The following is a 27,699-nucleotide window of genomic DNA, read 5'->3' as shown; positions in this document are numbered from 1 at the left end:
AATTTTTTCTTCCGGTCATTTGGAGGAATTTTGTGCAATCCATAGTTTATACAGAAATAATATACAACTTCAAGTCTCATTTCATTTCCTTACAGTGAAGGATCTGAACACAAAAGCACCTTAAAAGTTGACTGGCGTCGTATCATCACTAGAATTGTTATGATGATTAGTATAATGTTGGTTGTTTATTTTACCCAAGCTGATAAAGTGGTAAGTCAATATTTTGTTTTTTACCTGGTGTTTTATTATAGTTTAGTGGTAGAGTTTATTGGTAACCCATCACAGATTTGGATATCTTCTTATCCTTAACCCTTAAACGCCGAGCCTCTATTTACAAAAACGTCTCCCGTATGCCGGCGGCGTTCGGGAGTTAGCGCCGAAACGGAAAAAAAGTTTTTTTTTCAAAAAATCACAGCACGCTTAGTTTTTAAGATTAAGAGTTCATTTTTGGCTCCTTTTTTTGTCATTGCCTGAAGTTTAGTATGCAACCATCAGAAATGAAAAAATATCATTATCATATATAAATATTGAAATATATGACAGCAAAAAAAATTTTCATATATAATTTTATACAAATCGCGCTGTGAGCAAAACAGTTAAAGCTAACAGATTATTTTTTTTTCTTTGTATTGTACACTAAATTGCGATGATTTTGGTATATAACAAATTGTAAAACGATCAAAGCAACACAGAGAAAATATTATCACAATATGATGCATGAATTAAGTAATGAGCGGATGTAAAAAAATGTTTTTTCAAAAATTCACCATAAATCGAAATATTGTGCTAGAGACTTCCCGTTTGTTGAAAAATGAAGCTAATTGATTGAATATTACAAGACTGTAAGTGTTTTAGCTTACAATTGCATTTTTCGACCATTTCGGTCGAGTTAAAGTTGACCAAAGGTCGAATTTTTTCTATTTATTGTAATTTATATATGAAAATATTTCAAAACTGATAAAAGCTACAACCATGAGTTATTTTCTGTTGTATTATACATGAAATTGTGCACATTTTCATATATAAAAGTTTATGTAACGACTAATATAAAACGCTGCAAACATTACGACAACGTGACGAAAGAATTTCTGAGATGTTCGGCCGAGTTACCACGTTGGCGTAAGGAAAAAGTTTTTTTTTTTTCAAAAATTCACCATAAATCGAAATATTGTGCTAGAGACTTCCAATTTGTTGCAAAATAAAGGTAAATGATTGAATATTACTAGAATGTAAGAGTTTTAGCTTACAATTGCATTTTTTGACCATTTCGGTCGAGTTAAAGTTGACCGAAGGTTGAAATTTTGGCAGTTATCGTGATTTATGTGAAAATATTTCAAAAGTGATAAAAGCTACAACCATGAATTATTTTCTGTTGTATTCTACATGAAATTGCGCACATTTTCATATATAAAAGTTTATGTAACGACTAATGTAAAACGATGCAAACATTACGACAACGTGATTTAAAGAATTTCTGAGATGTTCAGCCGAGTTGCGTGCAGACGTAAGGAAAAAGTTTTTTTTTTTTTTTCAGAAATTCACCATAAATCGAAATATTGTGCTAGAGACTTCCAGTTTGTTGCATGTTGCAAAATGAAGGTACATGATTAACTATTACTAGAATGTAAGAGTTTTAGCTTATAGTTGCGTTTTTTTATCATTTTGGTCGAGTTAAATTTGACCGAAGCTTGAAATTTTGGCAGTTATCATGATTTATATGAAAATATTTCAAAACTGATAAAAGCTACAACCATGAGTTATTTTCTGTTGTATTCTACATGAAATTGCGCACATTTCCATATATAAAACTTTATGTAACGACTAATATAAAACGGTGCAAATATTACAACAACGTGTGAAAAGAATTTCTCTGGCGCGGACGTAAGGGAAGAAGTTTTTAAAATTCATCATAAATCGAAATATTGTGCTAGAGACTTCCAATTTGTTGCAAAATGAAGGTAAATGATTGAATATTACTAGAATGTAAGAGTTTTAGCTTACAATTGCGTTTTTCGACCATTTCGGTCGAGTCAAAGTTGACCAAAGGTTGAAATTTTTTGTAGTCGACGTACAGTATGTCCACTTGGCACCCAACAGACAATTTTAGTCGACGTATGATATGTACTGTAGGCGTTTAAGGGTTAATTTACTTTCTTCATATATAAATATTTTTAACTACATCAAAGGAGACGGCAGTTTGTCTGATATGCTGTCCTTTGATGTACATCTTTATAATGGTTTTAGTCATAATGCAATGCAACACAGTATAGTATAATCTTGCATTAATGGACTGTCTGATAATGTAAAATTCTTACTGTTGTGGAGGTTTCTCAGCTTAGCCTAGGATAGGTTCTCTCTGACACCAGACTTCCTTAATAGGCCATACTTTCACACTAGTGTTCACATAAACTGTGCAATTCAGATTTAGTGATCAATTTAGAAGTAAGAATCTGCATTTGCATTAAAGACAAATAACACATATTTGAATGATTGTTATTTGTATATTTAAATTTAAAGATCACTTCTCTTATGGTTTTGTAGAGACATTAGGATGATTAGTCTGAGGCAGGGTCAGTCAGGTTCCTTTTGGAGTGTAAAATGTGGAGGAACGTGGGAAGCAAAAATTTGAGAAAGTGTCTTGCTGGGGTACAGGGGACCAAAGGGCCCATTTGTCTTCTAGCTGGTTAACTAAAAATTCCTTGCAACTCCTGCATGGTACCACAATAAACTTGGTCATCTTGATTGGATGTTCCTTCCATCCCTGGTATAATTTTCCCATATGTTGACAAATCTTGGAGACGAGCTTGATGTATTTCTTGTCTTCTTATGAATGGGTACTTATGTTGGAATTTTACTGTATCTTCCCAAGACAGCTTTAGATGATCAGTTTTTCACTTGCCCTTATCTAGTCGAGCAGTGATGGCTGTCATCGATTCTCCAGCCGGCCACTGAAGAATTAGAGGAATTTATTTCTGGTGTTAGAAATTCATTCCTCGGTATAATGTGGTTCGGATTCCACAATAAGCTGTAGGTCCCGTTGCTAGGTAACCAGTTGGTTCTTAGCCACTAAAATAAGTCTAATCCTTCGGGCCAGCCCTAGGAGAGCTGTTAATCAGTTCAGTGGTCTGGTTAAAGTAAGGTATACTTAATCTACTTAATCTTTCCATTGATGTGTTTTTCTTAAATGGGCCAACCTTAGAGTTGGATACTTAAAAGAGCAACAGCTGGAGGCTGGTATACTTAATTTCGCAACATAACTTTGGAATGATAGAATAACTTTGGAATGATATTAGGGTATTCTGGGATGATAGTTTGAGGTATATTTTTGTTTGAACTGTCAAGTTTGGCGATGAACTGTTAAAATAGGCAGTGTTTTAGGGGTGTACAGTATATTGCCTACTTAAAAGTAACAGTAGCAGGAGAGTTACTATAATCTAAGGTTACGTTCAGTGTTTTGGGATGAAGGTTGGGATGTATTTTTGTTTGAAATGGCATTAAATTGTTTTAGTATGATTAATTAAGGTATATTTTTGTTTGAACTATCAAATTAAGCTGTGAAATGTTAAAATAGGCAGTTATAAGCATTTTAGTTTAAGGGGTACAAGGTACAGTATTTGGCAGTTATAAGCATTTTTAGGGGATTTTTGCATTTCCACAGTAGGTTCTGGAACCTTTTCCCACGTGAAAAAGGGAGGCCACTGTAGACAAATACTGTTAATGAATGTGTGGGACACAATTATTCAGCGATACTTTGTGTAACTTTTACCTTTAACCTGTGCAATTGTAGATTCTCTCATTCCCTTATTCACTCTTATCTCCGTTTAGCAGCCACTTCCAAATGGCCTGACTGACACACCACACTGGCTTTTCTAGGCTAGTTTAGGGAAGTTTAGTGAATCTCAGGTTGAACTGACAGTAAAATAATGTAATTCAGCTACAAGAGGTTCATTGATTCATTATTTTGTGTTTAATGATCTGAATTATCTAAAATTATACATTTAGATACTTTTATGTTAGTTGGGTCTGTTTTCGTATCTTGTTTGCAAATTTATAATGATTTGAAAGATCTGTGTTTTAAAGTTATGTCATGTAAATTTCAGGTTCCATTTGCCACACAACAAGAAGTGATTCCCAAGCGTTCAGTTGATATTGCTTGTTCCAAGGACTATGCTGATGAACTGAAACATTTCCCAGGTTTGCTGTCTTATTTCTTATTACAGTATATTATTGTCTCAAGTGTTTTTTGCCTCAGTTTTAACCCTTTTGCTGTGTGGGACTGATCTCCTCAGTCATCAAATGGTCTCATCCATGACATGGGACTGATCTCCTCAGTCATCATTCTTTTAGTTCTAGTTAAGCAGCTCGTAATAGTTAACGCATTCCCCTCATCATTTTAAGCAGCTTTTGTGTAAATTCTAGCGACAAATGGCAACATTTGATTTTCAACTTACAGGATAATCTCAGAACAAGGCCTAGACCTTTAGTAACCATCAAAATACCACAGGGAGAAGGACTCTTGATGCTGAAGTAGTACAGAGGCATTTATTTGGAAATGTCAGTGATAGTAGTAGACCTGAACTATCAGATAGTTCTGAATATGGTGATGTTTATTATATTTTAGTTATAGAGAAACCTACCTTAGATAATTTTTTGACCTCAGGTTTTATCAGAGATGATCATGAATCAGAGGAAATGACAGAGAAGGAAGCGTTTTTGTCAAGCACCAGAGGGAGTACAAAGAAAACGTGATACAGTTTGCAAATGGAAGACCACTGAAGATTCAGTTCGTAAAAAATCTTTTATGAAACTTTTATTTGAGATAAATTCATATTTTCTACAATGCCAAGTCTATTTTTTCTTTTTTTGTGAGGTTTTTCCAGGTAGGTTTTTGGCCAAGATAAAGTGTTGAGGGTTTGTAATGAAGATTTTTAAACTAAATAACAAAAATGGTGTTACTTTACTCCATGCTTTGAGAGTTATCACACTGAAATGAATCGCTAATAAAAGCTTCATAATTCAGTATGTAAAGTAAGTGCTTGTTACTACCTTATGATTAAAGGGATTTGTTTACAATTTTTACCACATATTCTACAACTAATAATGAAAATTCTCTTGTGGGGAAATTTAGAAATTCGATCTCTTTGTTCATGTATTTTGCAGTTAAAAAAAATCATGACGCCACTTTTCAGTATTATGCAGAATAAAAACTTTCACTCAGAAATGAATTATCTGACAAAACCAAGATATATAGTCATACGACATTCTGTAAAAGTTTGATTGAATTTGGTTCAGTCTTCTTGGAGAAACAAGAATTCAGTTTTGAAAAAGTAAGCATTGAGAAAACAGCAAAATAAAAAAAATTATTGCTTATTTTGTAAAACTATGAAACTATGACAGAAGACTGATTTTTACACTAAAACTATTTTGTTATATAATAAATATGCCCTGAAATTTACACAATAATTAAATGAATAGAACTGTGCTATCTCTTGATTTATGTTACCTAAAATTTGCATTTATGGGCAGCACTGACGCCATAAGGTCTTATTATAAAGTAAGTGACTGTTTCTAGCTTATGATTGAAAGGATTTGCTTAAAATTTTTACCACTTATTCTACAACTAATACTGAATAAGCACAAGTCTTGTTTCAGTCCTCTTTGAGATCGAAGCTTGTAGTCTTGAAAAAAAAAGTAAGTTTCTGGAAACGGCAAAAGAAAAATATTTTTGGACATTCAAGAAGGTTGAAACAATCAGGAAATCTTGATCAAGTTATCCCATATCATTATAACCTGTATTCTCTGTGGTGCTACCACTAGAGAAAATGGGATATTTTAGTGGGTGACAGTTATTTTTTAATAAATTTTGTTAACACTTTTACATGGTTTATTTTTTTACAATCTGTCGTTCACCGTGCCTTACAAGCAAGGAACAAAATTGTCCATGAACCAATCTAAACATTTTTTTAGCCATAACATTTCAAGATATGTTCATTTACACATAAAACAGTCCAAAAAATTGTATAACTTAAACTTGATCCTATCTAGGATTATTCATATAGACTTTTACATTTTTTACAATTTTTCGTTTACAGTGCCATACAAGCAACGAACAAAATTGTCCTTGAACCAATCTAAACATTTTTTTTTAGGAATAATGTTACAAGATATGTTTATTTACACATAACAGTCCAAAAACGAGTTTAACTTACTTTATCCTGTCCTGAGTTATTTATACAGACATTCTTTACAAGTCTCTTTTACAATATGTTTCACAGTGTCATACAAACGATGAACAAAATTGTCAATAAACCAATCTAAATTTTTTTTGGGCATTATCACTTCAGGATTTGTTTATTTAGACTGAAAACAGTTGAAAACTATTAATAACTAAAATTTGACAATTCCTTTTAATTCGGCAGTCGGCATCCCCCTTAAATAATTACCTACATATCATTTTCCTATTTTAACCTACTATAATAAAACATTATAGTAACATAACAGTATAGTACAACAACAAAAATTGAAAATACCAAAGAATCAAAGTACAAATATAAAAGGGAAAAAATTAGTCAGTTACACGATTAGCAGAGCATTGATCTTGTCACCAGTGGCAATAAGAGGCATGCAGCAAAAGGGTTAATGTGCATGATAATTTCATACAGTTTACTTCCTTAGAATTATAGTAGTCGCTGTTGGTACCCATCAGAAGTTCATGTCAACTGAAAATTGTCAACTTCTGTTCATTCATCAGATGAATTGTTTGAAAAATATTAGAATTTGCATTTGTTCTAGAACATATTATAGTGATCGGTAAAATTATAATAATACATCACATAATTTGAATGCATCACTACCATACCAGAGCGGATGGATCTCAGGCACTCGTTGTCCAGTAGTGCACTCTTGTACCAATCATCTGTCTTTGTCTGTTCCACCATAACATAACCCCTACTCCTCATCCTAGGTTGAATGTGTTCTGTAGGGTAGGAGATATTCCCGACCAAAGAGAGTGTGAAATTGCCACTCCTAATGGTGACCATGAGGCATAACAGACTATAAACATACAAGTACCCATGAAGGAATCAGCCGCACAAGTCAATGGTTAATCCTTTAGGCTGGTGATGAAGTCAGAAGTTAGGAGAACTAACTGTGCTTCAAATCCTGATTGATAGAGGTTTCATCTTCAAAAAAATTGTGAAACCTTCAGGATTGCATGACAGCCTTGTACCAGGGACAGACTAATTACCTTTTAATATTGAAGTTCATTGATGAAGGATGATGAAAGTACTGTACTGCCAGTCAGTGGCCAGTTGTTACTTAAGGATGAAATGTCATTGTTTTTAGTGTACAGTTAGAACTTGGTTTCAAGTAGTACATACGGAGTTTTGTTAAAAACAAAAAAGGAGACGTTAAATTATCCTTTTTTAATTCAGATATAAATGTAATCTTACTGTCAGTAGGCAAGGGATTGAAAGAATTTTCTCATAAGTTTCCCAAACTCCATAAATGCCCCAAAAATATTTGTTCTAACAGATCAAACACAGACTTGGAGGTAAAGGGAGGTTTGATTTGGTACCATGGTCTTGGATTAGACTAACTAACCCTGATAAGCTTCATCACTTGGCCTTAAGGCCTAAACCTCAAAATAACCAATAATCACTTAGATAAGTAGGTAAGACTCAGTGAGATTGCTTAACAAAAAAGAAAAACAAGATCTTCCATAATTTTATTAGCACTGAAACTAAACTTTTAGAAAACTGTTTGGTATAGAATCCCACAAAGGGAAAGGCAAGACTTTCAATATAAACTATTTATCTAGTGCTGTGTGGTGGATTGTATAGTAGATATTGTATACAGTATATGTCATACATTCATATGGGACTCATCTGGAAATTTTCAAATAAGATTTAATAACATGGTTATAGTTTTTGCAGATGTGTGAGAATTGATTGCTGAATTTTTATAGATTATAGTAGGTCTTACTGTTATTCTTCAGGGAAATTTTATTCATTTCTGTTCTAAAAATGGTCTGTTATTAATTCAATTGGTATTCTGTATTGCAGGATGTACACCAGTAAAATGTGGACGTGTCATATTTGATTCAGTAGTAACCTTGTCAGAGGTAGAGGCACTTCTCAACATTGCCCACAGAGGTTTGTCCTTAGGAGGCTCTAGTGGAGGTGCTTCAATTCTTGATCTGCATTCAGGAGCCCTGTCACATGGAAGTGATTTTATTAATATCTATAAGCTTGAAGAAGCTAAGAATATTTTCACTACAGAAGATTTCAAAATATATAGGTAAATTTTGGTATGAGAATTTATTAACTTACTGGTTAAGCTAATGATCTGATCATGTGTCCTGACCAGTATTATAATACTTTGTTGTTACTAGATATTTAACTAAAATTGGAAATACATTGAATTGAAATTTCATCTAAGTAACTTACCAAGTAATTACATAGCTGACGCATCTACCTTGGCGGGCCATGTGGGTGTAAACATTGCTCCATATTGCAGCGACTTTTTTGGATTTTCCTATATTTCATTCATGTTTGATGAAGTACAATTGTTTTGTTGTGGTTGCGCTTATGCTAGACAGTGTCTAGGCATTTTAATTTTTGCAGTTTTTACTAGTTTTCAGTGAGTTTCTTAAGATTATGTCTGACTCTAGTAATTCTGGCATTCGCTACTGTAGCGAGTTAGGCTGCAAGTCTGGGCTCACCAAAGCTTGTTACGATCTTAACACGGTCTGTGCTAAGTGTTGGGGGCAAGAATGTAATGTTGATAAGACCTGTAGAGAGTGTTCAACTTGTGAGATTAAACAGTGGGAGGTACTCAGATCTCATTTAAATAAGTTAGAGAGAGATAGAAAGAGGAAAGCGGCTTCTAGAGCTGAAAAACGCTCTCATAGTTTAGAGACTGCACCAAAAACTAGTTTAGAAGTTAGCTCTATTTCTCTCCCTTCTCCTGTTCCTGCTGTTTTTCCTACTCCTTGCCCTCCTGCTGTACAGCTTTCTCCTCCCTTGCCAGACTCCCATGCTTCTGACTCTAATGCCATCGCCAGTCTCGAGTCCAGATTTGATAAAAAGCTTAATCTAGTAGTAAGTACTGTTGGTGATTTGGGGGCATCTCTTAAAGTGGTTATGGAAAAAGTGTTTGGAGAGAAATTGCAAAGTGATAGTGCAGTGCAAGTGGAGGAGGTGGCTATCTGTCCCGTCAGTTCTAGACCGAGGTCCCTGTCCTGCTCTCCAAACCTGGGAGAATACATACCGAAAATTCAAGGGAGGCCAATGGGGTTTGCCCACAGGTAGTTGCCCCCTCAGCCACACCTGTTGTCCACTCCCAGGTGTTAGTAGGCACCAGCTCTTCAGATGACTATGATTTGTCATGAAATGCTGCCAACATTTCCTGGCGCCTTTCTGAAGACCATGGTTGTCGCCCAGACCCTCTGCATGTCAAGCAGTATAAGCAGACTCTGAGCAGTCCCACACTATCTTGTAGTTTCTCCTTGGACCCTTCTGTTCCTACCCCTGTCCATCAGCGCCCACCTGTGTCTCCCTGGAACAGTCCAGAAACCGTCTCACCTGTACGCCCAGCATCTGCTCCTAGCACCCATATCTGGCTGCCAAGCATCCAGTACCCGCCCCTGTGTGCCTGGCACCGCCACCTGAGTACCCAGCGCCCGTTCTTGAGTACCCCGCACCCGCTCCTAAGCACCCAGTGCCCGCTCCTCAGGCAACCATCGCCTTTTTCATCCTCACCTAGGTCTCAGTCTCATTCACTTTTGGACCCTGACGAACCCGCTCTGGCTCCAGTTAAACAACAGTTGGCCCAGATTATGGAAATGATTATTCTGCTTCTAAACCTACTCAGGATGATCACCTGTCTCCTATTTCCTCAGAAGAAGAGAATGATTCAGAACTTGCTTTTTCTTCTTCATATGTTGCCCTGTGCGGTATTTGATGATGAATTTTCCTTCCTTTTTTGCCCCAGCTGCTGCTCCTTCCCATGTCTTGACATTCTTAATGAGGAATCAGCCAGATGACAGGACACGCCTACCCAAGATGGTCCTGTCATCCTCCTCTATTAAGTCTTTCAAGGAAATGAGAGACTGGCTTTCTGCCAAAAGAGAGTAGGTAAAGCATCTTTTGCCTTTCCTCCTTCTCATCTGGTACACGAGAGGTACTTGTCCTACGTGACCAGGGAGGCTCCCTCTTTGGGAGTCGCTGCCTCCTCCCAAGGGGATTTCTCTGGCTCTATTGACTCGTCTCATCGATCTGCTTTCTTGTTGGCCAAGATCATGTTCATGTCCACAGAATTGGATTATCTGGTAAAGGACATATTCAAGGTATTTGAAGTCCTGTTTCCTTGATTGGGTTGTGGGTACATTGACCAAGAAAATTAAGGACCATCAAGATCTCGCTTTGGATATTGCCTCTGACTGGCTTGGGGTTCTGTCCTGTGTGGACAAGGCTGTTTGAAATGGTTCGCTAGAGCTCTCTGCCCTCATTACTTTTGGGGTGCTGAAGAAACGAGAGCTCTGGTGCTCCTTTGTTTCTAAGGGGGTTACCCAGACCCAAAAGTCTGCATTGCTGTTCTTGCCCCTGGACAAGAATCATCTTTTCCCTCAGGACACTGTGAAAGAAATAGCATTGGGCCTACAGAAGAAGACGACTCAAGATTTACTAACAGTCATCTAGGCGTCCCAAGGACTCTTCTCCTATTCAAGCTAGGACCACCTCTACCCTCCAGCAACAGCCTTTTCGTGGAGGGAGAGCTCGGATCCCATTCAAGTCCCACTATAGCCTGGGAGCAAATGTACATTTTTCATCCAGAGCCATTAAGAAGAGCTCTTCCAAGCCAGCACATAGGAAGTGAGACAAGTCCTTCATGCACCTGTAGGAGCCAGACTACTCAAGTTTTGGGAAAGGTGGCTGATAAGAGGAGCTGAGCCCTGGATTATCAATGTTATGAAGGAGGGCTACGTGACATTCCATTCTTGGAGAGCCCCCTTAGTCACCTCTCCCATCACGTTGACAGCTTACTCAGTAGGCTCCGAGAGACATTCAGCCCTATTGGAGGAAGTCTCCTCCCTCTTACAGAAAAGGGTCATAGAGGAGGTGCAGGACACCAGCTTGGAGGGATTTTACAATTCTCTCTGTGGTACCAAAGGCATTGGAGGGTTGGAGACCAGCTCAATCACTTTGTCTTGAAAACAAAGTACAAGATGGAGACAAACCACTCAGTCCTTGTATCCCTTCACCAGGGCGACTGGATGGTAACCTTAGATATGCAAGATAATTACCTTCATATCCCCATTCATCCAGGTTCCAGGAAGTATCTAAGGTTTGTCTTCCAAGACAAAGTTTACCAGTTTCGGGCTCTTTGCTTTGGTCTTTCAACAGCCCCTCAAGTGTTCTCTCGAGTCCTGGCTCCGCTATCAAAATGGTTCCACTTAGTGGGGATCAGTGTCAGTCTTTACTTAGATGAGTGGCTTCTCTGATCCCCGTCAGAAGAAAGGCTGTTGGAAGGGAAGTCCCTTCATCCTTTGAACCCTGACCTAGACTTCTATTCCAATGCCTCGAACAGAGGTTGGGGAGCCCTGCTAAACCATCAAGAGGTCTTGGGGACGTAGACTCGAGAACAACAGGACTTTCATATCAAAGTAAGAGAGCTGAAGGCAGTTCAGCTTGGCCTTCAGAATTTTACGCACTTAGTCTGCAACAAGACAGTCATGGTGCACACAGACAGTACCATGGCTTTAGCTTATATCAGCAAACAAGGCAGTACCCATAATTACTGCTGTGAGCAGACCAAAATCGAATTACACATCACTCGCTTTATCCAGTTGAAGTCATAGTGGATAGGTTGTGGTTTTTTTTTTTTTTTTTTTTTAAAGTTAGTACTGCACCAAAGGCAAGGGCACCTTATTGTATGCTTTGTTAGCCATCAGGCTTATCTTCCACTACAGTAGTAAGTATATATCTTAGTTTAACCAGACCACTGAGCTGGTTAACAGCTCTCCTAGGGCTGGCCCGAAGGATTAGACTTATTTTTACGTGGCTAAGAACCTACTGGTTACCTAGCAACGGAACCTACAGCTTATTGTGGAATCCGAACCACATTATGACGAGCAATGAATTTCTATCACCAGAAATAAATTCCTCTAATTCTTCTTTGGCGGCTCAGAGAGTCGAACGCTGGGCCAACAGCGTGCCAGTCGAAAGCTCTACCACTCCTCCAAAGAGGAACTATCTTCCACTACAAAGCTCCCACTTATGTAGAGATGCTCCACGGCTCAACAGCCACGCCACTACAGGTTAAGATGCGCACCAACCAGAGGCAGTATTCACCTGCAGTAGCTCTCTTACCAGGTAAGGAAACAACAAGCATTGCATACAGTGCCAGCAGATCTTTCTGTTTCAAACTCATTATCTTGCTTTAATGTTTTGGAGTAGACCATGTCCATACAGTAGAACCCTGGTCCTCGACCGTACTAGAACTTGACGTAATCGGATTTTGACACGAAATGTTGAGTAAATTTTGCGTTGGAGCTCGAACAACAAACCGGAATCTGACCCGATGAATCCTATGATGTTTGCAGAAAAATGTTTCGGGCAGCTGCCGCTAGTTGGCGTTGTTGGTGGCGTTCTTCCCATGTGTATTTAAAAGCATTTAAAGCCCACACATGCTGCTGTTTGGAGAAGTACATGCTTTTACAGGTATATATCATCATTTTTTTGGCTTTCTGCACTGAATTTTCATCCAATCATGGGTCCCAATATGTTAGGGTATCATAATATTTACTGAATATTTAAAAGCATTTAAAGCCCACACATGCTGCTGCTGCTGCTTTTGGAGAAGTACATGCTTTTACAGGTATATATCATCATTTTTTTGGCTTTCTGCACTGAATTTTCATCCAATCATGGGTCCCAATATGTTAGGGTATCATAATATTTACTGAAAGATGTTTTACAGTGGTTTTTTTTACACTATTCCAGTAGACTTTATATGAAATTTACCATAAATACTGAACGTAAACAATGTTTATGTAATTAGTACCACGATACACCACCAGGGTGGCGCTTTGGTTTGTTTACATCTGCTCATGCCACAAGCTGCCGAGTTCCGACGTAATTTAGTAAATTTTTCGTAATTTTATGATAACAGACATACAGTAATTCGGCTTATAAATACTGTATTATTAATTTACTGTGATAATCAGGCTTGTTTTTCAATGTTATCATTATTAACAACAGTTTTCATGTGTACCTGTTACAGTACATTCTGGTAGTGCCTATAGGCTACCTAGCCTAGCGTAGCGCTCGGTCTACCATCGGTAATACGGCCACATTGGTCGTAGGCCAATTTTTTTGATACAGTATGCATTTAAAAATGTAAAAAGTGCTTCTGATACGGTAAGTTATTCAACTCTGAACTTATTTAATTGTAATTTGTGTAATGTTTTGTATAAAAAGGCAAGGTTTGGGTAGTGACTGGTGGTCAGGAATGGATTAATCCATTTTCAGTTATTTCTTATGGGAGAAATTGATTCAGAATTCGATTAAATCGAATCTTGATGCTTCTTCTGGAACAGATTAACGTTGAGGACCGGGGCTCTACTGTACATCCCATTCAGTGTGGGATTCAGCTATGTAATTACTTGGTAAGTTCTGTATATGAAAATGACATTTTCATGAAAAAAATTAAGTTTTATATATACTTACCTCTTATGGACATGAGGGCACGAACAAATTGGAAAATGGCTGCCATGTTGCTCCTGCTTTCCTCCGCACAAGGTAGATATGTTAGCTATGTAATTACTTAGTAAGTATATATGAAACTTAATTTTATTATGAAAATATAATTTTCTGTTACTATAAGTGATATTTCATAGAGGCCCTTTGCATCACGGGGCATTAAAGGAAGTGATTGTAATGATAATGAAAATAATAATTAATTTCTGTATTCTGTTCAAGTTATTTTGCACCTGAAAGTCTTTTGTTCTTACAAAGTACTGTATAGTATACAAACCTTTGTCATAGGTAATAGTACAGTGTCTTCAAGGTGCAGGCTGGTTGGGTCATTGAAACTGAACACAATAATTATAGTTATGCATAGTGTTCTCTCATGGTTTTGTTAATGACCAATTTTGGGTTGGGGAGATGCCTCCTGTGGCCTTGAAGATAAGTGCAGGCAAGCCTTTGGCAGCTGCTCTCATTGACCTCACAGTTAAAACAAGGCTAAGTTATCACCAAATCCTTATTATGAGTTCAGCAATCTTCAACCTCCATCAGAAAGGGAAGAGTGTGTTTTTGACCCATTCCTCGTGCTTCTCGGGGCCAGCCCTAAAGTCAGGTGAGGAGGAGGAGGATGTTGAGTGAGCCTCAAGCCCTTTCTTGTATGTGGACTTTGTTCTAGTAGAAACCTTTTTTTCTATTATTGCTGAGAGAAAAGATGGAAGTCAAAGCCCTTTCTCAGGTTTGTTTGTAATTTAGCTGCTTTGGTGGGCAATGAAGTGGCTTTGTTATGTTCAATTGAAACTCTTAAGGGTTTACCTGGACAGACTTAAACTTTTAAGAGGAGGAGTTAAAAATTTATCCTATGGCATTAGGAGGCAAAACACTACTATGTCCAGGAATGATTGACTAAGTCAGTGCACACAGAGTTGATTCCGCTCTTTTACCATTTATTAAAGTAAATCCTCATGGCATTCATGCCATAAGCATGTCTTGAAGGTTGTCAGCTGAGCTCATTGGTGACATACCCGGTAACTGTTTTTTGCCTCTCATTATTTGCAAAACATTCAAATTTCATATGAGTCATGTAAAGCCCTTAGTCCCAGCGTTGCAATGGGAACACTTTCTCCCAAACCAAATATGAGGGTAACCGTGCTTTCTCTCTTTTCCTTTGTTGTTAGGAAATCACGATATTAATATTGGAAGCATGACGGTACACATTGGTGTACAGTATAGGCATGCATCTTCATATCTAAAGGTGGTAGTTGTCTTTAATTTTGAACTGTCGGTTATGGGCTTTCAACTCGGGCACAGGAGTTACTGTACTAGTATGTCCTGTATGAGTTAGTCCTTTTTCCCTGTAAGGATCCTCTGACAAGTCTCACTATGAGGCTGTTACACCCTGCTGTTTCCATCGTTTGGGAGCGGTACATACTATAGCCGATTCACTTAAGGTAGATTCTTGGGCCTAAGAGACGTTTGTTTGGCGGCCTCTGCAGCTCGCTCACTGTTTCATTTTAACGTTTGTAGCTCAGAAAACTTGCAATATGTTTATATTTCTTTATTTATCTCACGTTTTACACAAGATAGGAAAGTTCTGATCATACCATAGGATTCGTTATTAATTGTACAACTAAATCGTGATTTTCTGAAACCAGTAAGATAAAGCACAAAGGAATTACAACGAGTAGAAGTAAAGAGAGAAGCATTTCATTCTTTATACCTGTTTTTACATATCGTCGGATTTTGCATCATTGATGCGATCAAGATAAAATAAAACCAGTGTTTTCATACAATAAATTCACCCTGAATACGCTGGTGCTTTCAGATTTTAGATGCATGTGATATGTGAAGAGAAAATGAAGAATATGTCGTATTATGTAGCATGCGTACTTGACTCAGTTTGGCAGTAGTGCCGAGAGACGGTGATCTGCAAACAGCGAGAGGCGAGAGCTTTGAGCCGCCGTTGACAGTTGCCAATTAGCGATATGATAAGTTTGGAGTTTCCACAATATTTACCGTATTATTATGTCATTACATTTTCTGCACCTAAATGCATAGAATTCACATTATGACTGTGGAACTTTTTCACTCCAATATCATATATGTCCGTATATCTGGACATGTCTGATAAGAAAAAATTAATAATCATATGGATACATCTGGTTGTGTTGGCTTCAATTTAGTCTAGATGAGAAATTTGCATTCTGTAGGCTACATGATAAATAACAGGCTAAATAATTACGAGTTCATTATTATGGCCGCTTGCTTCTCTGGTCAATAACACGAAAAGCTGATGGTTTTTATATGCTCATTCAATGAACGAAAGTACATCTTTTTATTTCTTACCATAAAATCTACTGGCGATGTAACGAATATGAAATTCTATCTTTTTCAGAATTTGTTTGAGCTGCTCTTACACCAGAACGTTTATTCCTCTATATACATGTTATATTTGATAGTTGTGCAGGCCTGTTATTTATCATGTAGCCTACAGTATGCAAATTTCTCACCTAGCCTAAATTGAAGCCAACACATCCAGATACATCCATATGATTATTAATTTTTTCTTATCAGGTATGTCCAGACATACGGGCATAATTATATGATATTGGAGTGAAAAAGTTTGACATTCGTAATGGGAATTCTATGCCTTTATTTACAGAAAATGTAATGACATAACAATATGGTAAATATTGCCAAAACTGTTAACTTCTCATATTGCCAATTGGCAACTGTCACCGGCGCCTCAGCTTTGCAGATCACCGTCTCTCGGTTTCTACTGCCAAACTGAGTCAAGAACGGATGCAACATAATAAGACATATTCTTCATTTTCTCTTCACACATTGCACGCATCTAAAATCTGAAAGCACCAGCGTATTCAGGGTGAATTTGTTGTATGAAAACACAAGTTTTATTTTATCTTGATCGCATGAATGATGCAAAATTCGACGATATGTAAAAACAGATATAAAGAATGAAATATTTCTCTCTTCACTTTTACTCGTTGTAATTCCTTTGTGTTTTATCTTACTGATTTCAGGAAATCATGATTTAGTTGTACAATTAATACCGAATCCTATGGTATGACCAAAACTTTCCTATCTTGTGTAAAATGTGAGATAAATGAAGAAATATAAAGATATTGAAAGCTTTCTGAGCTACATACATTAAAATGAAACAATGAGCAAGCTGCATACCTCCCAGTACCAGCCAATCAGAGGCCGCCAAACAAACGTCTCGTAGGCCCAAGAATCTACCTTAAGTGAATCTGCTATAGGAAGGATCACACAATGGACAAGAATGTTTAGAAGCTTTTTCCCCTCATTGAAAAGCTTTTAGTTTGCTTGGCTGAACACTTTTTTCTCTGGCTGCACTTACTTACCATCCTCATTCAATGTAGTAGTCAGCTAACTCAACAGTAGGTAGGATTCATACCAAATAATGAACATTTTTATGATAAAATTTATTATTTGGATACTTATTGTTAAAGTGGAAACCAACCCAGCCTCCCCACATTTTAGTGGGTGGTCATGAAGAATTCTGACAAGAATGTAAAAACATTCTGTCACTGGGGAGGAAACAGGTGATTACAGAGACAGTTGTAGTAGGTCAGCCAAACATTTTTTTTTAATGCCAATTGTACCTAACGGCATAAAGATATAAGCTACTTTGAACAGTAGGTAAGTAACCAAATAATCAGTTTTATCATAAAAATTTTAATTTTTGTCTTATAATTGAGAAATTGTTTACATACTATTTCTTCAACAGCAGTTTTAATAGAGTCTTAGGGCTATTGACTCATTCAGCAATTGCATGTGGAGCTGGAAACTTTTTGCTTAATGATCTGGTGAAATATGACAAATTTTAAAAAGTATTTTGCACGTCTCCTAGGTAAACAAACTGGGATGGCTAAGGTTGGGTTGGCAAAACCAATGTGAAAAGCTTTTTACACATGGAAACTCACCACATAGTGGGAGTTAGTCCCTGTAACTAGGTGTGAGAACTTGCTACACCCATCCGTATTTCAAAATACAATACATGTACAGTAGGACAGAGAATAATATATAAGAGATGTCTCATGACCAAGGAGAAAACTTTGTAGGAACAAAGTTCTGAGAACCTCAGACCTTTCCTTCAGACAGTGTTCCACTGGTTGGTAGTTTTTCAGTTTTAAGTGGATAGGTTTGAGGAAAACTGTACCATGTCTCCCCTTCCCCTTATTATAGGAGGAAGGACAGTGGGTGACACATTCTTGGTTAATAGAACAGGCACTTTGGTGTGCTTACTTTGAACTTAGGTCCAGCTTGCACCTCGGCTCAAATGCTTTCAATCAGGGAGAAGGATAGATAAAGGAAAGGGGATACACACACATTTTTCATGCAACCCTAAAACAAAATACATATTCAACCTCAATACTTGCTGAGCAGCCACCACAAGTTCCACAGAGAAGGTATAGAGGGACTGGTAGGTTACATTCCGCAGGTAAAACAAGGTGAAGGTAGTCTTGACTTTGCCAGACTCAGGCCCTCATTACCTGTGTTAGAAGTAGCTGTCACACAGTAGGGTATGTTATCTCAATGCTGATTGGCTTGTAGCTTAGACAGTATTGGCTGGAAGGATTAGAAGAACCAATCACAGAGCAGGATATCAACTCTGCTAGTTGCTGATTGGCTTGTAGCTCTGATGCTTTGTGAGGAAGTTTCACCTCTTTATTATGATTGATTTTAGTTTAATGTTTACCAATACTGCACATTCTTATAACCTAGTTTTGTGAATTATTTACCTTTGTGTACATACTGTCACTAGTGTATTAAATATTTTTTGAATGTGCAAATGTATTTTTGTTCTCTCTCTCTCTCTCTCTCTCTCTCTCTCTCTCTCTCTCTCTCTCTCTCTCTCTCTCTCTCTCTCTCTCTCTCTCAGGGGTAGTTTTATTAGTTTCACATGTAGCTGTGAGCCATATATTTTTAAGGGTAAAATAATGCTGAAAGATGACCTTGAAATGATATTAAAGTGTTTTAGGATAATAGGTTAAGGTATAATTTTGTTTGAACTATTAAAATAAGCAGTTAAAAGTATCTTAGTTTAAGGTTTACTGTACTCAGTTAGTTTCTCTCTCTCTCTCTCTCTCTCTCTCTCTCTCTCTCTCTCTCTCTCTCTCTCCATGATGATAGGTAGTATCTGGAAGGGTTGGATGGAGCCAGTCACACAGCAGGGTACCAGCTCTCCTCGACGCTGATTGGCTTGAAATAGGCAATTACATATAAGCATTTTTAGAGGAGGGTTCCAATATATTGCAAATTTTTGGTATTTGTGGGTTGTTGTGGTCCCTAATCCCTGCAAATACAGGGGGTTGACTGTATCCAGGAAGGATTCCAGATCAGGTAAGAATGTTTTGGGCTGCATAAAGAAGCTCTTTGCTCGCTTGGCAGAGTGGAATTTGTCTAGTTGCACTACCCACCCTCCTTTTTCTCAGTGTGAGAATCAGCTAACTAATAGTATGTCAGATTCATCCCAAATAATATAAATTTTCATAATAAAATTTATTATTTGGATACTTACCTACCATTAAAGTAGACCCCACCCATACTCCCCACACTTAGTATGGCTATCAAGGAGAATTCTGACAAGAGCTAAAACATTAGAACACACCTGGAGGAGAACAGGTGAACTAGACAGTCTTCCAGGTCAGCCAAGCAATATTCTTCTTTTTGTTTGAATGCTGACTTGCCTTTCGGCGCAGAGTATAAGGCTAACTTTGACAGTAGGTAAGTATCCAGATAATAAATTTTATTATGAAAATTTATATTTAGTAACACTTTTCTTCCATGCATGGACCTTGGGAAATTTTGGGTATTCAGCATCTGTTTAGTATACAGTACTTTATTCTAGCAAGCACAATGGTATAAAAAGTTTTCATAAGAGTTTATCACAGGAATAAAGTGGTCTAATTCTAAGGCATATTAAAGCTTGATTATCATAAAATTTCAGAGGACCAAGCTCACATGACAGCAGCATTTGTATAACTTCCGTGTATCTTTCCTCAGCGGGGTAGAATTTGAATAAGTGTATTTTCAAATATTTTAAGCTAGGATTGTTCCAAGATAGTAGGTAATGAGTGCTTTTGTTCATGTTTGCCATATATTGTACTGCATGATAGTATCTACTTGTTTTTATTAATGAAAATATATTTTTATTGCAGCCATGTGAAAAACAAGATACATGGTGCTATTGCTGATCATTTTGGAATCAATAAGGACAAACTTTACTTAACTCATCCAACCTTCTTTTCTCGCATTATTTCGGCACCTCCACAGACTGTCCATGATGAATATTGGCACCCGCATGTTGACAAGGTATGATTATATAGTCTTACCATAGAATTATTTTATAGATCCATAGTTATAGTGTAACAAGGGAGGAAAGGATTAGGAATGAATATATAAGAGGGTCATCAAAGATGATTGAAATATCAAAGAGAGTGCAGGAAGGGAGATTGAGATGGTACAGACACCTACTGAGGAGGGAGAAAGACCATATTGGAAGGCATGCCATGGAGATGGAAGTGCAGGGTAGAAGAAGACGAGGAAGACCAAGAAGAGATGGAGAGACTGGGTGAGAGAGAACTTGAGAGAAAAGGGACTTGATGAAGCAGAAGTGCACCACACAGGAAATAGCTCATCCAAAACAGCGACCCCATATAGAAACTAGACTAAGCTGAGACGAAGAAGAATAGTTAATTCTTGTTTGTTACCACCACACCATCTATTACAACAATTGTAAATAATACATTTTATCATGACAAACCCATCAGTCATAATTAGCCTTAACTTTCGGTGCCAAATGCCGTGAAATGGAAGGGTCGAAGATGAAAGAATACAAGTTAGAAAGTCACCAGTTTTTTAGCATGTGAGCTCTCCTCAGCTCATCTAATTTCGACAGGTTATATTTTTCTTCAGGCAAAAGTTGCTGTACATCTCTCCTTTTATCTTGGAAATGCAATCTTCGTGTGTTACAGGCATTAGTGTCTTGCTTGAATGGTTAGTCAATATCTGTGTACTTTCTAAAGTATTTCAAGTTCACTCTTGGGTATATATTACTATATTAGCTCCTGAGGTTTTGAGGACACTTAGTTTGTGACCTTTTGTGTTCCCAAGTGCTCCCCAAAACCTGTCAAGGTCTCACTTTAGCTTGGAATGAAACCTTCTCATCTCTCCACTTAACCCTTTAACGCCGAAGCCCTATTTACAAAAACGTCTCCCGTATGCCGGCGGCGTTCGGTGAGTTAGCGTCGAAGCGGAAAAAAAGTTTTTTTCAAAAAATCACAGCACGCTTAGTTTTTAAGATTAAGAGTTCATTTTTGGCTCATTTTTTTGTCATTGCCTGAAGTTTAGTATGCAACCATCAGAAATGAAAAAAATATTATCATATATAAATATTGGAATATATGACAGCGAAAAAAAAAACCTTATATAATTGTATACAAATCGCGCTGTAAGCAAAACGGTTAAAGTTAATGACTTAATTTTTTTTAGTTGTATTGTACACTAAATTGCAATGATTTTGGTATATAACAAATTTTAAAACGATCAAAGCAACACAGAGAAAATATTATCACAAAATGATGCATGAATTTGTAACGTGCGGACGTAAAAAATGTTTTTTCAAAAATTCACCATAAATCGAAATATTGTGCTAGAGACTTCCCGTTTGTTGAAAAATGAAGCTAATTGATTGAATATTACTAGACTGTAAGTGTTTTGGCTTACAGTTGCAGTTTTCGACCATTTCGGTCGAGTTAAAGTTGACCGAAAGTCGAATTTTTCTATTTATCGTGATTTATATGAAAATATTTCAAAACTGATAAAAGCTACAACCATGAGTTATTTTTTGTTGTATTGTAAATGAAATTGCGCACATTTTCATATATAAAACTTTATGTAACGACTAATATAAAACGGTGCAAATATTACGACAACGAGACGAAAGAATTTCTGAGATGTTCGGCGAGTTACCGCGCAGAGCGTAAGGAAAATGTTTTTTTAAAAATTCACCATAAATCGAAATATTGTGCTAGAGACTTCCAATTTATTGCAAAATGAAGGTAAACAATTGAATATTACTAGAATGTAAGAGTTTTAGCTTACAATTGCGTTTTTTGACCATTTCGGTCGAGTTAAAGTTGACTGAAGGTTGAAATTTTGGCAGTTATTGTGATTTATGTGAAAATATTTCAAAACTGATAAAAGCTACAACCTGAGCTAATTTCTGTTGTATTCTACATGAAATTGCACACATTTTCATATATAAAAGTTTTATGTAACGACTAATGTAAAACGATGCAAACATTACGACAACATGATTGAAAGAATTTCTGAGATGTTCGGCGAGTTACGTAGCGCAGACATAAGGAAAAAAATTTTTTTTTTCAGAAATTCACCATAAATCGAAATATTGTGCTAGAGACTTCCAGTTTGTTGCAAAATGAAGGTACATGATTGAATATTACTAGAATGTAAGAGTTTTAGCTTATAATTGCGTTTTTGACCATTTCAATCGAGTTAAAGTTGACGAAGCTTGAAATTTTGGCAGTTATCGTGATTTATATGAAAATATTTCAAAACTGATAAAAGCTACAACCATGAGTTATTTTCTGTTGTATTCTACATGAAATTGCACACATTTCCATATATAAAACTTTATGTAACGACTAATATAAAACAGTGCAAACATTACGACAACGTGATTTAAAGAATTTCTGGCGTGGACGTAAGGAAAAAGGTTTTTTTAAAAATTCACCATAAATCGAAATATTGTGCTAGAGACTTCCAATTGGTTGCAAAATGAAGGTAAATGATTGAATATTACTAGAATGTAAGAGTTTTAGCTTACAATTGGGTTTTTTGACCATTTGGTCGAGTCAAAAGTTGACCAAAGGTTGAAATTTTAGCAGTTATCGTGATTTATATGAAAATATTTCAAAACTGATAAAAGCTACAACCATGAGTTATTTTCTATTTTATTGTACATGAAATTGCACACATTTTCATATATAAAACTTTATGTAACGGCTAACATAAAACAGTGCAAAAACTACGACAAAATGACGAAAGAATTTCTGAAATTTTCGACCGAAGTTACCGCGCAGGCGTAAGAAAAAGTTTTTTCAAAAATTCACCATAAATCGAAATATTGTGCTAGAGACTTCCAATTTGTTGCAAAATGAAGGTACATGATTGAATATTACTAGAATGTAAGAGTTTTAGCTTACAATTGCGTTTTTCGACCATTTCGGTCGAGTCAAAGTTGACCGAAGGTTGAAATTTTTTGTAGTCAACGTTTGCTACGTCCACTCGGCATTCAACAGACAATTTTAGTCGACATTTGCTACGTCCAACAGGCGTTTAAGGGTTAAATAGCAACTAGGGCTAATTATAATGGATAGGTTTGTCTTAAACAAATCAAGTTTTTATAATCAATGACATTTTAAATGTTTTTGTGTAATTTCTTCCATAACTCCTATCAGGTCTGAATTCTCATCTGTCCCCTTTTCCATAATTTCCTGGGCCTTTCTATAGGCCTTTGTTGTGCTACTCCCATATCTATATCACTTTTTTGACCAACTTCCTGATCACATGTCCAGACCTTCTCAGTCTTTTTTTCCATCCACTTGTTACCACATCTTTCTGCCAATTCCTTATGTAAAATTATCTTTCCACTGTACTCCAGCCACCAGTCATAAAAGTTTATGGTCACACCTTTTCAAAATCGCATTAATTTTCCTTGTCAATGCCCATTTTTTGCTGCATAGAGTAGTACAGGCCTTTTGTGCCTATTGTAAGTCTTTGCTGTCTTTACTAAAGGAACTTTTTTATTTACTATTAGAGTATCTATCTCTTCATTTCATCCATGAGTAGTTAATCTCTTAACTCAGTCTATTGTTTATTGAAGGTAACATACAGGCGTTACCTCTTCAGAGAACTGTCTGTCTGTTATTTCTCTTGCAATACATGTTGGCACTGAAAACCTTTCTCCAAATATATTTTTAATCCTGAGCACCACATGACTACTTTCCAGCCTGTAATTTTTTTCTAGCTCCCTTCCCAGCCACTACATTTACTTCCAGTCCTCTTCCTCCATTCCACCCTTCCCTATTTTAGACATCTCTATCACATCTGTTTCATATTTGGCTATGAGCACTATGTCATCTACATAGGGTAGCTCTCAGAGGCCCTCTTTGCAGCAGCTTCTATTATTATGATAAACAGCAAAGGGCTCAGTGATGATCTTAGATGAACACCATCATTTATCTCTAGTTTTCTAGCACATCTACCATTGTCTTCACACAAGATCTAGTGTTATGGTCATCATGAAAGATTACTAGCATAATGCATCTTTCTCCTACTCTGTCTTTGTAATGCCCAATAAGTATTTGTCTCTGTACTGTCAGATCATCACATGCTTTTTCAAGTTATGCAGATAGGTGACAATCTTTCTGTGTTTGGTGCATTTCCTGTGGTTGCTTCATAATAAAGACTACATTTATTGGCCTGTCTAACATTAAGCCAGAATAGCAAATTTTAAAAGTAATGTATGTTTTTCTTAACACACAACCTGACAAGAATTTAGCTTGCAAATGTGAGCTGGAATGGCCATTCAAACTTATTGACAAAGTATTAAACTACCGACAGGCAGGGGGAAGCCCTGTCCACCTGTTCGTCTGCACTCCACTTTGCCTTCTGGCCCAGGAACCTTAGTGAGGGATGGCTGAGGTGGGCCATTACTGTAAAGAACTTCAGGTTTGTATGTTAGGAAAAATACAAATTACTTTTAAAATTAACCGTTTGTTCCTACAAAAATGCATACCTTTGTTTCTTTGCCATGGGTGGGAGGAATCTGGGTACTCTCTAAACCAGCTGGTAAGTTTGTCCAACATGGGTTGTCACCTCCCTGGTCCATTTAGGAGCAGAGGGTATAATGTAAAAATGTATCAGTCCTATTTTACCTGACATCATTTGTAACATAAATATGGTAATTTTTTACTGTCGTATAATGGTTGAAATGTAAGCGAAACAGCTGTTGTTATCCAATTCAGTTGTTCATAGGAAACAGCTGTTTCTCGTTTGGTTGTTTATGGCTGTGCGCATTTACACAACGAGTATAACATTACCAATGATACTTTCATTATTCTCTTTTACTTTTTTCATTTAACTAGAGGATTGGATAGATAGAGAGAAGGAAGAAAAGAGGTTAGTTTATTGTAATTCAGTCTCTCAAAAAAGGAAGGAACTCGCATGATACACAAGATACATGATAAGATAAGTGTTTCTGTTTTGAATGCAGTACAGTACGTAGTTTTTAATAAAGTATGCATTTTACTGATTACATGAAGAATAGAATGAATTCCTTCTCATTACCTTGAGTGGAAAATTTTTGGTTCTGAGATTCTTCAGCAACAAAAGAAGTTTTATTTTTTTTACTTCAGAAGATATTCACTAATGCTGCATTGGCATACCTTCAAAACAAAATTAATATCTCAAGAATGTTAATCCACTTTTTGTTTACCTGCTGGTTACACTCTTTATTATAAAACTCCACGAGACTGACAACAACAAAATTTGTTTGTTTTTTGTCTTCAAAAGATGTATTACCTGTACTACACATTTTTTAAAACATTAAGAACACACACACAGTGTGTGAATATGTTATGTGCTAATACTGAGAGAGAGAGAGAGAGAGAGAGAGAGAGAGAGAGAGAGAGAGAGAGAGAGAGAGAGAGAGAGAGATTCATCTCTTTAAGCTCTCGAGGAATGTTAATCCATTTCTGTTTCCTGAGAGAGAGAGAGAGAGAGAGTTCATCTCTTCAAGCTCTCGAGGAATGTTAATCCATTTCTGTTTCCTGCTGGTCACAGTCCACGTGGCTGGCAACAACAAATTTTGTGTTAGTTTTTGTCTTCCAAAGATGCATTTTTAAAACATTATGAACACAGTGTGTGCATATGTGCTAATACCTATTGGTATTATATATATATATATATATATATATATATATATATATAGGGATTTTGATATAAGGAAAATCTATTTCTGGAGAGGGGACCGTGTCACCCGATGAAAAGTCCATTCAGCACTTATTTCTAGGTAATTCCATTGCTAGATACCAGAGAAAGCTAAATGAAATGCTGGAGTTACTACCCTAGAGCGAGCTCCATCAGATGGAGTCGTGTATGGAAAAGGGTGAACTACAAAAACACGGAACCTTATCCTATAGAGATCCCAAGGTCAAAAAGTCCCACAGGGAGGTGCCGTTACAAACCCATGTACCACCCGTGGACAGCACAAAACACTGCTAGCCACATTCCATGAAAGCAACACCCCACTAGAATGATGTTTACTATGGGAGGGACATGACACATGATGGAGGTGGGTCATCGGGTGACGGTCCCTCTCCAGAAATAGATTTTTCAGCCGTCAAAATCCCTTTTCTGGATCGGGTCCCGTGTCAGCCGATGAAAAATTAACAGAGAAATAAACATAATTCTTAAACTAAAAGATAAAAATTCTAAGGGGAACAGAAGACCAAGGTCCAAAAGAAACTTTTTAATCACTAGTAACAATAACAATAATGTACAAAAGAAACTGATGTTAGCTTAAAATTAACATGACAATGTGAAAAATGTACATAAACAAAATAACTATACAATATTGAAAACCTTATAACTTAAATGTGTCATTTAGACAAATACATAGATAACACAGCCAGGTGAGAAGTCAAGGCAAGCCTGACTGAAATGACCGTAAAGGGGATAACTGAGGCAGTGGAGGAGGAAATGACTAGGAATCAGAAGGGAACCAGAGGGAGGGACAACGTTCCTGCCGCGACTGCTGAGAATTTAAGAGCTTCTAAGGATTTCAAATAGTGACGTTTGAAAACCAAGGGTGACTTCCAACCGGTGTACCTGGTAAGATCCGTGGAAATTCATGTAGTGAAAGTAATTAACGGAGGTGGCCACAGCTCTAATATCATGAACTTTTGGGACTGAGTCAGGGTTAGCCTGCTTGATAAAGTAAAGGATCTGTTGTCTAATAGCAGACATAGAGAGATTACCCCTCCTTCCCTGATAAAGAGAGGCCCAGAAGAGATGTGAGAGGACCTGTCTAAATAAGCCCTCAAAGTATGAACTGGACACAGGGACAGGTCTAGAGGCAGAGGAAGAATTTTCCAAGGCGACCACCTATGCTGCGGATCTTCATTTTTGGCCAGGAAGGTAGGGTGTGGAATCAGCAAAACCTCCCCTGATGGAAGGAAGTCGACGTGGTTCGATCCAGAAATAGATTTTTCCTTCGTCAAAATCCCTTATATATATATATATATATATATATATATATATATATATATATATATATATATATATATATATATATATTATATATATGCACATACATATGTACATACATACAAACATACAGTAATACCTCGATCTTACCGCTCTCAAGTCGTGTGAATTCACAGACATGAACTTTTCATTGGAGCCTAACTAATTGGCATATGCAATTTTTTCACAGACAAGTGACATTTCCAAAATCCTTGAGAAACCCTGCAGAACAGTTTATGTTTAGTTTTTTAAGTAATTTATAAGTTTTCATGCATTTACGTGTAAAATCTTATGAAAAATGTGTTATTTTTAGTTTTGTACATCCATAAATATGATACAAAGGTAATTACTGGACAGCACGTAGAGTTAGTGTACTTTTCCAAGATGTGATCCCCATTCACAAAATTACTGCACTTTTCAAGATGATACCCTTGCAGAAAGTGTTTGTTTAATTTTGAAGTCAATTATAAGTTTTCATCCTTTTAAGTGTGAAATCGGTATGAAAAAATGTGTATTATTTATAATTTTGTATATATATATGATACAAAGGCAGTACAGTTACTGTATTATACCCATT

At 36.8% G+C, this 27,699-nt stretch overlaps 1 protein-coding gene across 5 annotated transcripts in view; it reads left to right on the top strand.

Annotated features, from left to right (window-relative positions):
• The window catches only part of LOC136828670 (2-oxoglutarate and iron-dependent oxygenase domain-containing protein 3-like), a 60,312-nt gene that overhangs the window by 13,826 nt on the left and 18,787 nt on the right, over window positions 1-27,699 (top strand). For all 5 annotated transcript variants that reach the window (XM_067086757.1, XM_067086761.1, XM_067086758.1 and 2 more), the window contains exons 3-6: window positions 96-210; window positions 4,101-4,194; window positions 8,064-8,298; window positions 19,949-20,102. In XM_067086757.1, coding sequence (XP_066942858.1) covers window positions 96-210; window positions 4,101-4,194; window positions 8,064-8,298; window positions 19,949-20,102 — 598 coding nt within the window. The remainder of the gene's footprint in view (window positions 1-95; window positions 211-4,100; window positions 4,195-8,063; window positions 8,299-19,948; window positions 20,103-27,699) is intronic.

This window comes from Macrobrachium rosenbergii, chromosome 43 (assembly GCF_040412425.1).
Source record: "Macrobrachium rosenbergii isolate ZJJX-2024 chromosome 43, ASM4041242v1, whole genome shotgun sequence".
Classification (NCBI taxonomy): domain Eukaryota; kingdom Metazoa; phylum Arthropoda; class Malacostraca; order Decapoda; family Palaemonidae; genus Macrobrachium; species Macrobrachium rosenbergii.
Note: the sequence above shows the minus strand (reverse complement) of the source record. Positions and strands in the feature narration are given on the sequence as shown.